The sequence below is a fragment of the Lampris incognitus genome, chromosome 6 (genome assembly GCF_029633865.1).
Source record: "Lampris incognitus isolate fLamInc1 chromosome 6, fLamInc1.hap2, whole genome shotgun sequence".
NCBI lineage: Eukaryota > Metazoa > Chordata > Actinopteri > Lampriformes > Lampridae > Lampris > Lampris incognitus.
In genome coordinates, this window is record NC_079216.1 from 41,778,291 (window position 1) to 41,791,060 (window position 12,770).

At 42.4% G+C, this 12,770-nt stretch overlaps 1 protein-coding gene across 2 annotated transcripts in view; it reads left to right on the plus strand.

Moving 5' to 3' along the window:
* elmo3 (engulfment and cell motility 3) overlaps positions 1-12,756 on the plus strand; it is a 34,801-nt gene extending 22,045 nt beyond the window's left edge. Inside the window, exons 7-21 of one of the 2 annotated variants that reach the window (XM_056281830.1) lie at positions 445-544; positions 705-856; positions 1,134-1,212; positions 2,049-2,099; positions 2,662-2,784; positions 3,575-3,697; positions 3,828-3,932; positions 4,273-4,381; positions 4,515-4,651; positions 9,041-9,204; positions 11,090-11,202; positions 11,303-11,407; positions 11,807-11,886; positions 12,010-12,090; positions 12,292-12,756. In XM_056281830.1, the coding sequence (XP_056137805.1) occupies positions 445-544; positions 705-856; positions 1,134-1,212; positions 2,049-2,099; positions 2,662-2,784; positions 3,575-3,697; positions 3,828-3,932; positions 4,273-4,381; positions 4,515-4,651; positions 9,041-9,204; positions 11,090-11,202; positions 11,303-11,407; positions 11,807-11,886; positions 12,010-12,090; positions 12,292-12,504 (1,735 nt within the window). In that variant the 3' untranslated portion in view covers positions 12,505-12,756. Of the gene's footprint in view, positions 1-444; positions 545-704; positions 857-1,133; positions 1,213-2,048; positions 2,100-2,661; positions 2,785-3,574; positions 3,698-3,827; positions 3,933-4,272; positions 4,382-4,514; positions 4,652-7,142; positions 7,279-9,040; positions 9,205-11,089; positions 11,203-11,302; positions 11,408-11,806; positions 11,887-12,009; positions 12,091-12,291 lie in introns of those variants that run through there. The other variant, XM_056281831.1, reaches the window with a different exon arrangement.
* The last annotated feature ends 14 nt before the right edge of the window (positions 12,757-12,770 follow it).

Consider the following 12,770-nt stretch of genomic DNA (forward strand, 5'->3'; position numbering starts at 1 on the left):
CAGGGTGACTGAACAAATACATTACACCAACCAACAAAGGAAGACTGAAACACATGCCCAATGACACCAGAGGGCTGTTGGCATTACCCCAACATATGGGCTCCCTTGCCGCACCTGTGGATGCATTGACCTCCACAGCCACATGAAGTGGCACCAGCATCAAAGGTGTTGCCCCCCCCCCCCCGAGAAAGCGTCATCATCGGACAGGATGGACAGCTAAGAGTGAGAGAGGGAGAGAGAGTGTATGTGTGCATGCGTGCAATTTAATCTGTTATTTAGTCATTGACATTCTCCACTGAAATGGTCTGAATGCTGTGCTCTGGTGTGTGTCCCTGTGTTCATGTAGGGTTATCAGCACATGTTTGATGCATAATATTTGACTGTGTATGTGAAGTTATGTTTAATATCTGTATTTGCATTGGTTTGTCTCGCATGCTCGGTCAGAGCTCCTGTGATCATGACCCACACTTTGACGGGTTTTATGGAACTGATGGATCATGGGATAGTCTCCTGGGAGAACCTCTCTTCTGTTTTTATCAAAAAGGTATGTCTGCTTGCACCACCCCCCTATGTCTACTTTCTCTGCTCTTTCACATTTTCAGTCTCATTTGTAGCTATTTGTTAATTTTACTGATTGCCTGCCTATCTGCTCCCTCTCTCTGGACCTTCTGCTCGTTCCCTTACACCTCCTCCTTTCCTTTAAGATTGCCAGTTTTGTCAACGCCAAGGTAGCGGATGCTTCAATCCAGCAGGTGTCCCTGGACATTCTGGAGAGCATGGTCCTAAGCAGCCACAGCCTATTCCTGCAGGTCAAACAGGAGGTCACTCTGGAGAGGCTGATTGCTCACCTGCAGGTGTAAGTTTCCAATTTGTAAATCATAGCAGTGGATTGTTTTACAGCAGCTGGGGTACATGTATAGTTTGCAGTTGTTTAGCTACTTTTGTTACTTGCAATTTAGGAACTAGCGTCTTCTCTCTCCTTGATAAGAATAACAGTCCTTTTTATTTTCTATATTCATTGTATCTCTTCATCCATTTTCACTCCTGTTTTTGGAGGTGAGCAAGTATTTTATACAGTTGTTGAACATGTTTTAAGCCTGGTTTATACGTTCCTCTTCCTTTTTCATATTCAGAACAAACCAGCAGATACAGACAAAAGCAATGGCCCTACTTATGGCTTTACTACAGACAGCTGGAGATGCAGACAGACAGGTACTTGTCTCCTCTCTCTTCTACAACACTATGGGTGTCCATTCCTCATGGCCAGGAACAAGGTGAGTCAAGGATGCACAGGTAGAGAAAAAGAAAGTCAGGTACTTGTCTGCATCCTTGACTCAGCTTGGTGTTTGTTTGTCTTATGCCCCCAAATTATGGCATCAAGGTAGGTCCATCTAAAATTCTCTTGCAAAAGTTCACAAAGACACAGCTGTACCCATTCCAAAATCTTAACAGCATGCCCACCATGTCCGCAGTTTTCGTGACATACCAATGCTGCCGCTGCCTTCTTCTCCATATTTTTGCACAGCAGGCAGAACCACTTTGCAGATGTCAAAGAAGTTATATTCCGATGAGATGCTTTGGGGCATGTAAATGCACCATCTCATCAGATCACTTAATTTAGCATTCGTGTAAACAGTTAAGTTGGAATCTCTGATCAGAATGATTTCAATCAGGTTGAAGGAATATTGTCCATATAACCACAGCTACTATCTACCTCTGTCTCGCTCACATACACGCCACAATTTCTCACCCCGGGGTCAACACCCTTCCCCCACCCTTCCTCTAATCAGTTAAACCAATTCATTAATCCTCAACAAAAGGAGGTCTAGTTGGAGATGTATGTACCAGTGATGATGTCGTCAGAGGTCTACAGTTACTCTTGTCCCGCCCATTGACCTCTTTACAAATGTCTACTTTTGGCCATATACTGGCACCTCTTGTTAGGACTTTGTCATTGCACCTCCATCACGCCTTCCCTTATTCAGTAGGCAGTGACAACCCTACTGTCTCCTGCAATTTGGTATATATTTTCTGTTTGTGTTTTCCAGGAGCTGTTTGCATTTTTGGCAAGGAAGAACCTCCGTCAGTACATTTATAAAGTAAAGTGTTTACATATTTACATTCCCATTTGTGTCGATGTCACTTTTGGAAATTAATTTTCCCAGTGAATAAGTAAAGACAATGACCTGTTGAAGCTTGCTATGGTAGATATTGAATTTAAATGCCGAGTCAACGGTGTTTCTCTTGCAAGAATTATATTCTGACAGGAGAAGGTTTAAAGAAAATGTTATTTTTAATTTTCAACTGTACAATACTTCCCTTATAACTATATTGTTGTAAAATTAGTAGTCACTCATTTGTAGTGTAATGTTGAGAAATGGGGTTCGTTGGTGAATGGTTCAACACCACTGCTACTCGCTGCTGCTATTTATCCAACCCCTTCACATAATGCCACACTGCATGTGAATTAAGTACCTCATATTATCCATAATGTCCTCACGGCTTTGATTTACAAAACAGTTAAAATTTGTTGGGTTTAGTCTGGAAAGTGAGAAACGGTGACCTCAATTTGTTTCAGTATCCTATACATCAGCAATGAAGCAGCGGACCCTTAACCTGTACCCTTTTTGTGTTTTTATTTATTTGTCTGATAATTTACAGAACATCATCCATAGTTCCGGTTCAGTCGGGGATGAAATGGCCCACTACCTCTATGTGCTGCAGTCAGTTACCCTAAATCACCTGGAACCTCGTATTAGGACACCTTTAGATTGTTACAACCAGGTGAGGGATGGAGCGACCAATATGGGCAAACCACACACATACATCAAATCTGACTGGACTATACATTGCAGATTAGCTATGGGATTAGATCATAGACAGCTGGTGACACTGCCTAGACCCTGAAGCATAATACCAGCTCTGTGGAAGTATTTTCATAAAGATAGGCTTCATACATTATTTCATTACTTCCAGGGTGTATTTCATTAAATTAATCTTCTTTTTTTTAAGTTTACATAGGACCTTGGTTACATTATTTTTCCTGGATAGAGAAAAAGCAAAAGGAAACAAAGGGAAAGGGATGGGTGACAGCATGTTGGTACTACTGTCACATTATTTGGACAAAATCCCTCTTAACAGTCAGTGTATGGGCAGTTTTTTTAAAGATCTATGTGTCTGTACAGATGTTATGACCTAACATGGCTAGCTTTTCTTTTGACAGTATTTGATTTTTCGTGCTAGAAATTCAAAGGATTCTGTTGATGAACTTATTATAGTTGATCAATAGTAAGTCAAATTCTTTATCACTAATATGATCTTGTTTTCAATAAATGGCATTTTCAGTTTTATATCAGTTAGTATAGACAAAAAAGTCAGCACTCAAAATATATGCATGTCAGTGAACAAAATACTGCATAAACAAAGATATTCTTACTTCTAAGATTAATTTTCTTCAAAGAGTTGAAATGCTCCAAAATTTTAAACATGCCACTTAAAAAAAACCCACTGCTCCAGTGGATGTCCAGCTTTTACCTCCCTGCCTTCTACCACCCTTCTCTTCGCTCTCCACCAGGAACAGAGGGATATCCTCCATGGCTTGCGCCAGGCCGCGTTTGAGACAGAGAGTGAGAACAGTCTGAGCCACGAGAGACGGCGTTCGCTCTGCGCCAAAGAGTTCAAGAAGTTGGGCTTTTCTGTGGGTTCTCCTTTAACAGTCTTTACTTTTCATCTATAGGTATTATCGTCTGCATTAGCATGAATATTTATAGGATTGATATTCATCATATTATTGTGATTAAGAATCCCTTTTGTTAATTTTCTTTCAGAACAACAGCAATCCTGGACAAGATTTGGTGCGGACCCCACCTGGTCTTTTAGCATTAGACACCATGGCCTACTTTGCCTCACGCTATCCTGATGTTTACAGTAGGGTGAGCGGTTCATTTCCTTAACTAGTGTTTTATTAGCTAAGTTGAAGAGGTATAATTCACTTTAATCGACTTGTTTTTGGAGTGACATTCTTGGACTCCTGTCTCTGTGTTGTGAAGGTGAATACTGAAATGATGAATTTTTAGCTATCAGTCTTATCCAGACCATGACAAACCTAGGCAGATATGAATTAGATGTTTAAGTTTAACTGCAAGTTGCAGCAACCGATGTAACTAAAAAGCCTGCTCCCTTTCTCACTTTTTTTCTTACTTGGGCTCTCCTGCCCTCACATCACACACTTCCTCCTTCTATCTGGGTTTTTTTTGTCTTCTTCTCTGCCAGTTTGTCTTAGAGAACAGCAGTAGGGAGGATAAACATGAGTGTCCATTTGCCAGGAGTAGCATCCAGCTCACGCTCATCCTGTGTGAGATCCTTCGTATTGGAGAACCTCGTAAGTTGTCTCTCAGCCTTCTATAGCCATGGCTTCTACCCTTATTCCAGGTCAAACTCCTGCAGAGACCATGTTTGTTGCTAACTGTATGTCACCATCTCTCAAATATCCCCATCCCATCTTCCTCTTGCAGCCTCAGAGACAGGGTCAGACTACCACCCTATCTTCTTCAGCCAAGATCGTCTGATGGAGGAGCTTTTTTGTGTCTGCATCCAGTTGCTCAACAAGACATGGAAGGAGATGAGAGCTACGCAAGAGGACTTTGACAAGGTACTATAGCCTTGGGTAGTATAGCAAGTCAGATGGGAAAATTTCCCTGCCAAAATAATTTTCGCACGGTAAGACAGCATTTTAATTACCCTTTAGCGGTCTTTTCACTTCACTATGACTGGAGTGTTGCATGATGGCAATGACTAAATAAAAATAAAATAAACTGTGAGAGCCCAGAATGGACCTCTGTGGTGCTCCAGCCCTGAATGTTTGTCATTCAGGAATATAGAGCTACACTGTGTTAAAATTAAGGTCCTATCTGGCACAATGAAACAAATAATGCCTACTGAGTGTGTTGCAAAGGTGCTTTTTTCAAACCCACGCCCAAGACAGGAGGACTTTGATGAAGGGGTAAAAGATGGTATTGCAGCCCAGGTGTCTTATGCTGAAAAAGAGACTGAAGATTTTTTTTCCTTTTTTTTAAGGAACATACTTGGAAGCTGGCTCTGCTACTGCTAGGAATTATGGCTCACTCACTGGTTCGGAATATTACAGTGGCTTGTTGTCTGTCAGCCAGTGTGTACATGGATGACACAGGGTATTCCAGCTGTAAGCCTGCCCTGGCCAGATAAGACCCGCAAACTGCCAACTGATGGGTTTGTCAAACCCTTTCGCAAACCAGTACATTTTTTCTCATGCAAAGAATAAGTTGGAGTGGCCCACCAAAACAAAATCCCACAAGCTTAAATGAAAATAGATTCCCCCAAATGACAGAAAAACATCAGAAATGATTCTTTGTTTCTTATTAAATTTGTTAATACCGCTGGATACAATCAATCAATCAATACATCTGTTATTCATGATACTAAGTCTTAAATGAATATCACTCTACCAAAAGCAGATTTAGGCATAATAGAGAAAATAAATTGAATTTCATACTACATTTTTGAGTACTTGGTTTCTTTCATTTCACAGGCAGTGAATCCAATATGACTACACTGTAAATGTGTAACAAGACAAATCAACTACAGTTAAAATAGCTTTGAATTAAAATGTGAAAACCTTAATCAAATAAAAAGAAAAGCTTCCAAACCTATGGAAATGACATTATTGTCCGTTCTGACAGCCTTTCAAACAGACTTTTATAGCAGTCTTGTTTTTGTTTTCAGTGAGTAGAAACATGGTAGCGACTATACCATGGTGACTGTGTGAGTCCTTTCTCATGCTAAACACTCTACCTACCCCCATAGACAGAATTTAGCTAGTACTAAGTTACACGTAATTAGCAGACACTGATCACAGAGCACAGTCGTGCTTGAATAAATCAAGATCTTTTTATGGAAAGCAGTCTTGTTTTGGGAACAGTGTTGAAAAGTCAGTTCTCCTGAAAGGAATAGTCTTTATGCTGAGCTACATTTTAACATTACCACAGTCATCAAGAACAAAGTGCTCTCTCGGCGATCATAAAACACGGTGACCTTTCAACCTTCCAGGAGCGAGCCAATGTCCTGACACTCAGGCCAGCAGACTGGCCTTTGTGTTCACCCACAGCCCGCTACTCAGGGTGCTTTGGGGCAAAGACAAAAGGGGATTACGTGGACAAAGGGGAAGCGTGTTGGGTGGCAGAAACAGAGGGAAAAAAGAACAAGAAAGACAATGCGCCCAGGACATCAGCAATAATTGCACAACAACAGGGAGAACCTCTGGAAACAATACGAGAGAAGAGAGTTGGATAGACTGTGGGAAAGGGGGATGACATATAGCTATCAAGATGAGAGGAGAGGACGTTAACCTTAGGGAGAGGGGAGAGTGATGGTGAGGGGAAGGATGCTGAATAGTTTTGTTTGATTGAATAATTCAGAACTTATACGTAATGAATTAATTTAGCTTTGAAAATATTGCTTTTTACATTAATTTGGAGCATTTTACCCTAAATTGGAGTATGTGTGCGTGTGTTTCCTGAACACAAAAGACTGGAACATGTTTATCACTCTGGTCTTGCCATCACTCAGTTTGTGTAGTCATCATAGGTCACATGTCCATCAATTCCTCCTTCCATCCCTGTCTTTCCTTTCACCATCCCCCCCTTCTCTCTTTTTCACTCTTTTGTCTCTCTTCCCTCTTTCTTTCCAATCAACTGCCTCCCCATGCCATCAATTGAGTGCTAATTATTCGAAGTTATGTGTTTTTAGCAGCTAGTTGGCGCTTGTGCATGCACGTGTGTGTGTTTGAGATCGGGGTCATTACACCCCCTTTGATAATCGTTATCAAACGCATGTGTGCACTCTCTCTCGCTCTCTCACACACACACACACACACACACACACACACACACACACACACACACACACACACACACACACACACACGCTGCAGGGTTTGTTGAGACAGGGACAGCTGCCAGTCATTATTCCTATTGGCTAGTCTAGCTGCATGACACAGGGAGGGAGAGGGGCCGGACAGGGGTGTTTGAGTGACTATCAGGGTGTCTGTTTACAAAACACCCACAGACCTGCACTTCTTCTGTCATAGAGTTGATCTTTCTCTTCTTTTTCCTTCATTTTCACTCCTGGTCATCCCCCTATTACTCCCTTTACTGGGGACCTGAATGAATTTCTGTTTCCTGATGAGACTGGAATTTATATTTGGAGTTGTACTGTACTGTACTTGAAGGACGAAAGATGGAGGTGAGTTTTTTTTTTTTAAATTCATCATCAGTTGGGATTTACGTAAGTCACTTTGTTGTTTTTTTTTTTTTTAGGTTTGAAAGTCAGTCAGTTTAACAGTAGCAGTCTATCTCAATCTCTTCTGTTACTATAAAATGATCCTTTTTGACTTGGCCAAAAAGGATCACTTTGAACCGTAATCAATGACTACATAATTAAAAAAGTGACAACCTACTTTTTGAGAAAAAAATTAGACAAATTGACACGTAAAGGGACCTATTGCAATATTGTTTTGTCTGAAAGGAATGTGGCCACTATCATGCAAAATATGCCTTAATTTAAATGTATTTTGGCTCTGTAAGGTGTTACAGTATGGCAGCAGTAGTTTTATGTCATTTGCGTTTTAACACAACTTAGAATCACAGTTTAGATTTTCCACGCCGGCGGGCTATGTGTTCGCTGCTGTCAACATGGATATTGTTTGATTATGCTTGGACTGGGCCTATGCAGTCTTTTGTTGTAATCAGTTGTCGTTTTGGTCATATTAAACTGCCCGTTAGTAAGTGGGGTATTCATGTCAACATGGAGGCTGTCGTACCATTTTGTCAAATCACCCTACTACTACTTTCGGCTGCTCCCGTTAGGGGTCGCCACAGCGGATCATCCGTTTCCATTTCTTCCTGTCTTCTGCGTCTTCCTCTGTCACACCAGCCACCTGCATGTCTTCCCTCACCACATCCATAAACCTCCTCTTTGGCCTTCCTCTTCTCCTCTTCCCTGGCAGCTCCATATTCAGCATCCTTCTCCCAATATACTCAGCATCTCTCCTCCACACATGTCCAAGCCATCTCAATCTTGCCTCTCTTGCTTTGTCTCCAAACCGTCCAACCTGAGCGGTCCCTCTAATATAATCGTTCCTAATCCTGTCCTTCTTCGTTACTCCCAGTGAAAATCTTAGCAAAAAATTTTGTCAAATCACCCTATGGTTCAAATACTAAACCCCTGTCTGAATTCATGTATTAAAGACTGTCAAAGAGCCCATAATGTAATGCAAAGGCAAGTTTGTTTTGACATTCATTATTTGTAGTAGTTATTCGTCTTATAGTCTGTAGTAGTGTGATGTCCACCCGAACTGGAAAGCATTACTTGCTCCTTAATTAGTCACTGATAAGCCATAATTACAGGAATTGAGTGTCAACAAGAATGATCTAGGGCAGCACTGCCGTCTGTGTGTGTGTGGGGGGGGGGGGTGCAAGCATGCGTGTGTGTGTGTGTACGCACATGCAAGCTTACATTTGTACAGGTCAGCAACTCAGCATTATATGATCCTAAACAGGCGTGGGGAATAATTGTAGAGTTAAGGTGCAGTATTTGCCAAGCATCTCTGGGCTAGTGCTGTGCTTTACTGGGAGAAAGGTCATTGTGACAAACAGAAAAATTACATTTTTAGGGCGGTGAAGGGGAGAAGGGCATGAGCAGTGGAAGAAAAGCAGATGTAGGGAGGATCCAGCCTGGATGTGGTTTTGTGGTATCACTATGGATTTTTATATTGATTTTCCACAATTTACGACTGTGTCCCATCTAGAGGGTATTATAGATTTCACACTCACTGACATGCAAGCACATAGTTTGACCTTGTGGCCTGAGCTCTCATTTGGGTTGACATTTTCAGTTTATGTGTGTAAGCGTGATTTTGGTAAGTTATGGAGTACACACACACACACACACACACCCCAAGTAGGGGCATAGTTGATGACTCTTCTCTCTGTGTCTCCTGCCCTAGGTGATGCAGGTGGTTAGGGAGCAGATCACCAGGACGCTCTCCAGTAAGCCAACTTCCTTGGAACTCTTCAAGAACAAAGTGAATGCTCTCAATTATAGTGAGATACTCAAGCTCCGACAGACAGAGCGACTGCACCAGGAAGAGACGCTCGCTCCACCCGTACTGTGAGTAATAGGATGTGTGTTGGTTTATGTTACAGCGTGACACCCCTTAGTTAAATCTCAATCCTGATTCAAATACTCACCTCTGTGTCTGGGTAGCGTAGCGGTCTATTCCGTTACCTACCAACACGGGGCTCGCCGGTTCGAATCCTCGTGTTACCTCCAGCTTGGTCGGGCATCCCTACAGACACAATTGGCCGTGTCTGCGGGTGGGAAGCCGGATGTGTGTATGTGTCCTAGTCGCTGCAATAGCGCCTCCTCTGGTCGGTCGGGGCACCTGTTCAGGGGTGAGGGGGAACTGGGGGGAATAGCGTGATCCTCCCACGCACTACATCCCCTGGGCGAAACTCCTAACTGCCAGGTAAAAAGAAGTGGCTGGCAACTCCACATGTATCGGAGGAGGCATGCAGTAGTCTGCAGCCCTCACTGGATTGGCAGAGGGGGTGGAGCAGTGACCGGGATGGCTCAGAAGAGTAGGGTAATTGGCTGGATACAATTGGGGAGAAAAAGGGGGGGGGGGATAAAAAAAAATACCCACCTCTATGTTGCCTGAATTAATCCCTTTATGTAAGTTTGAGTGCATCACAGATGGGATATTTCACTTTGGAGGGTGCTCACAGTGCCAGCAAGTTTCAGGGTTTGAATCAAGTAGAATGGAATTGTAGGACTTCGAATGCCCACAACAGCCAGCTAGCATTAGTAGCTGTAGCTGTTGACTTCCCAAGCCCTTTAATTTTTAAAATGTACCGTATCACAACATGGCAGTCTCATAGAGGTCATTGTTCCACAAACACTGTATTTAATGCCAAAAATTGTTAGATGTAGAAAGAATGTGACAATACATGTATCAGCCAAAACATTGAAATCACCTGCCTAATATTGTGTAGGTCCCCCGCATGCCGACAAAACAGCTCTGACCCGCTGAGGCATGGACTCTACAAGACATCTGAAGGTGTCCTCTGGTATCTGGCACCAAGACACAGCAGATCCTTTTAACCGGCAGTGCGGAAGTTTTGTCTCCCCCTTCTGGCAGTGAGAGTAATAACTTCTGCTACACCAATGGTTATCCGTGTTTGTCATCGCCGTTGATTACTTCTTTTTTGTTTTTGTTTTTTGTTTTTTTTGGTACTTTAATCCTTCCTCTGAATGCAGTTTCTTTTTTCTCTGTCGCATCAGAAATTTTTCTTGGACGCTTCTTAGGTTTTTCCGTCATAGCCTCCAAGCCAGGAAACTTTATGGCAGAAAGCCCTGAGGGCAAGCCAATTGGAGGCATGTGAATGCTTTCGTCACAGGTAAGTTCAACTTTGGCAAAGCAATCATCGTTGGTTGACATAAAACACATCACCTCCGGTGCACCAGTGTGGGAACGCAGTGCAGGAATGTCGCCACAGACACCAGATTTAAAACTCCGGTATACTGTGAAATACAGAGATAATCAATGTGTTATTCTCCTCACCTGTAAGTTGTTTTAATGTTTTGGCTGATCACTGTACATATGGTACATAATTGAATCCTTTCTTTCAATGACTCTATGAAAGACTACCCCTATGGAATTGACTTACTCACTAGTAGCTGTGCTGTTGTGTGTTGTATCACTGTCCGCTATCATTGCTCTGTTTATTACTAAACAATATGGGTCAGACTGTAGGACACTTTCACATTAGGCGGTCACCCATTCATGTTGAGTTTATGCCTGACCAAAACACTTTCTGTACTATTACCTGCATTTATTTACTAATATACAAATGAGGTTGCCTTGTTAACAATTTCATCTCTACACAGGTATGCTCTTCCTCTAGAATGTAACACAGACATCTCCTGAAGTGAAAACTGTGTGTGTGTCTGTCTGTGTGTGTGTGTGCTTGCATGCATGCGTCTTTTTTTCCAGTGAGCTCAAAGAGCGTCTGAAGCCAGAGTTGCTGGAACTGATTCGCCAGCAGAGACTGAACCGGTTGTGTCAAGGAACCCTGTTCAGAAAGATAAGCAGCCGGCGGAGACAAGGTGAGACAAACACACGGTGACACCAGCAAGACACATACAGAGGACAGTAAACCGTTTCTTGTCCCCCTAACCTGGACCTGTGATTGGTTGTTATTGCCAGATAAACTGTGGTACTGCAGGTTGTCACCCAATCACAAAGTGCTTCACTATGGCGATGTGGAGGAAGATACAGAAAATCCACCAATAGAGACACTGCAAGAGAAGAGTGAGTAGCCACAAATGGAAATATTGATATAATACAAACTGAGATGACGTACAGTTACATATATTTTAAACATGGCTTTGATCCCCAAAAATATTTTTAATAGAGAGATTATTTTGGCAGCAGTCTAAACTGTATCGCCATTTCTAAATCGCCAGTCCCAAATTTACATTGTTACATAGTATATCCTACACTGACACCCGAAAAAGGTATTTGTAAAACCTGCAATACTAATGCAGATTAGATGCCATGGTTGTTGGACTTGTGCAGAGACAGGGTTTGATTGTTTAATTCAATATGATTGGTTACATCATGTTTTAACAGTGGACCCTAGGAATTAAATATACCTCATATCCTTGTCTTGTTAGTTTCTCTTGTTGAAGTTTCCTGTCCTGTCCTCAGTTCCAGTAGCAGATATCAAAGCCTTGCTTACAGGGAAAGACTGTCCTCACATGAAGGAGAATAAAGGCAAACAGACCAAGGTCAGTGCTTACTATCCTCTATGAGTTTGGTAATACTCACCTCCCACTTCTTTGCAAATGCCATGTGTCAGCACATGCATTTATTGTATGTGTACATGTTTCTTGGTGTGACTCTTGCCATAGGAAGTGTTGGACCTGGCATTTAGCATCACGTATGATGTAGAAGAGTACAGCCTAAACTTCATTGCGTCCTCCAGAACTGATGTAAGTCCTGTTCAGCACCTGGAGCAAACTTATACTTCTGCTGAAGATATCCCAAAAGTTGCCCTTAAGTAGAGAAAATTTCTGTGTACCTGCTTTTTCTTTCAGTTTTTGTAACTTTCAAATTATTTTGATTCTTTTTGTATGCATGAGGTGTTTGTATAGTATAATCTTTGACCTCCTCCCCATTCCCTTTTCTCTCAGTTCTGCCTTTGGACAGACGGCCTGAGCGTGCTCCTGGGACGGGAAATGAGCAGTGAATCAATGCGCAGCGAGCTGGACATCCTCCTCTCTATGGAAATTAAGCTCCGTCTTTTGGACTTGGAGAACGTACCGATCCCAGACAATGCACCGCCTGTCCCGAAGCCACCTAGCAACTACAACTTCTGCTATGACTTCAGCCAGGCTGAGCAGTAGTGTGTGTGTGTGTGTGTGTGTGTGTGTGTGTATGTATGTGTGCGCGTGTGCGTGCGTACGCGCATGCATAGTGAGATCTGACCTGTGCATCCATGCACTAATTTCCACCACACTGGTATCCAACCAAGACATTTGATTTACTATACCACTTGATAACTGAGGTCTTTCAATGGCGCATACCCAGGAAAACGAAAACACATCTCCACTTACATTAGGACATATTCGGTGATCGTCACCAGTGAACAACAACAAAAGGTCAGTTTTTT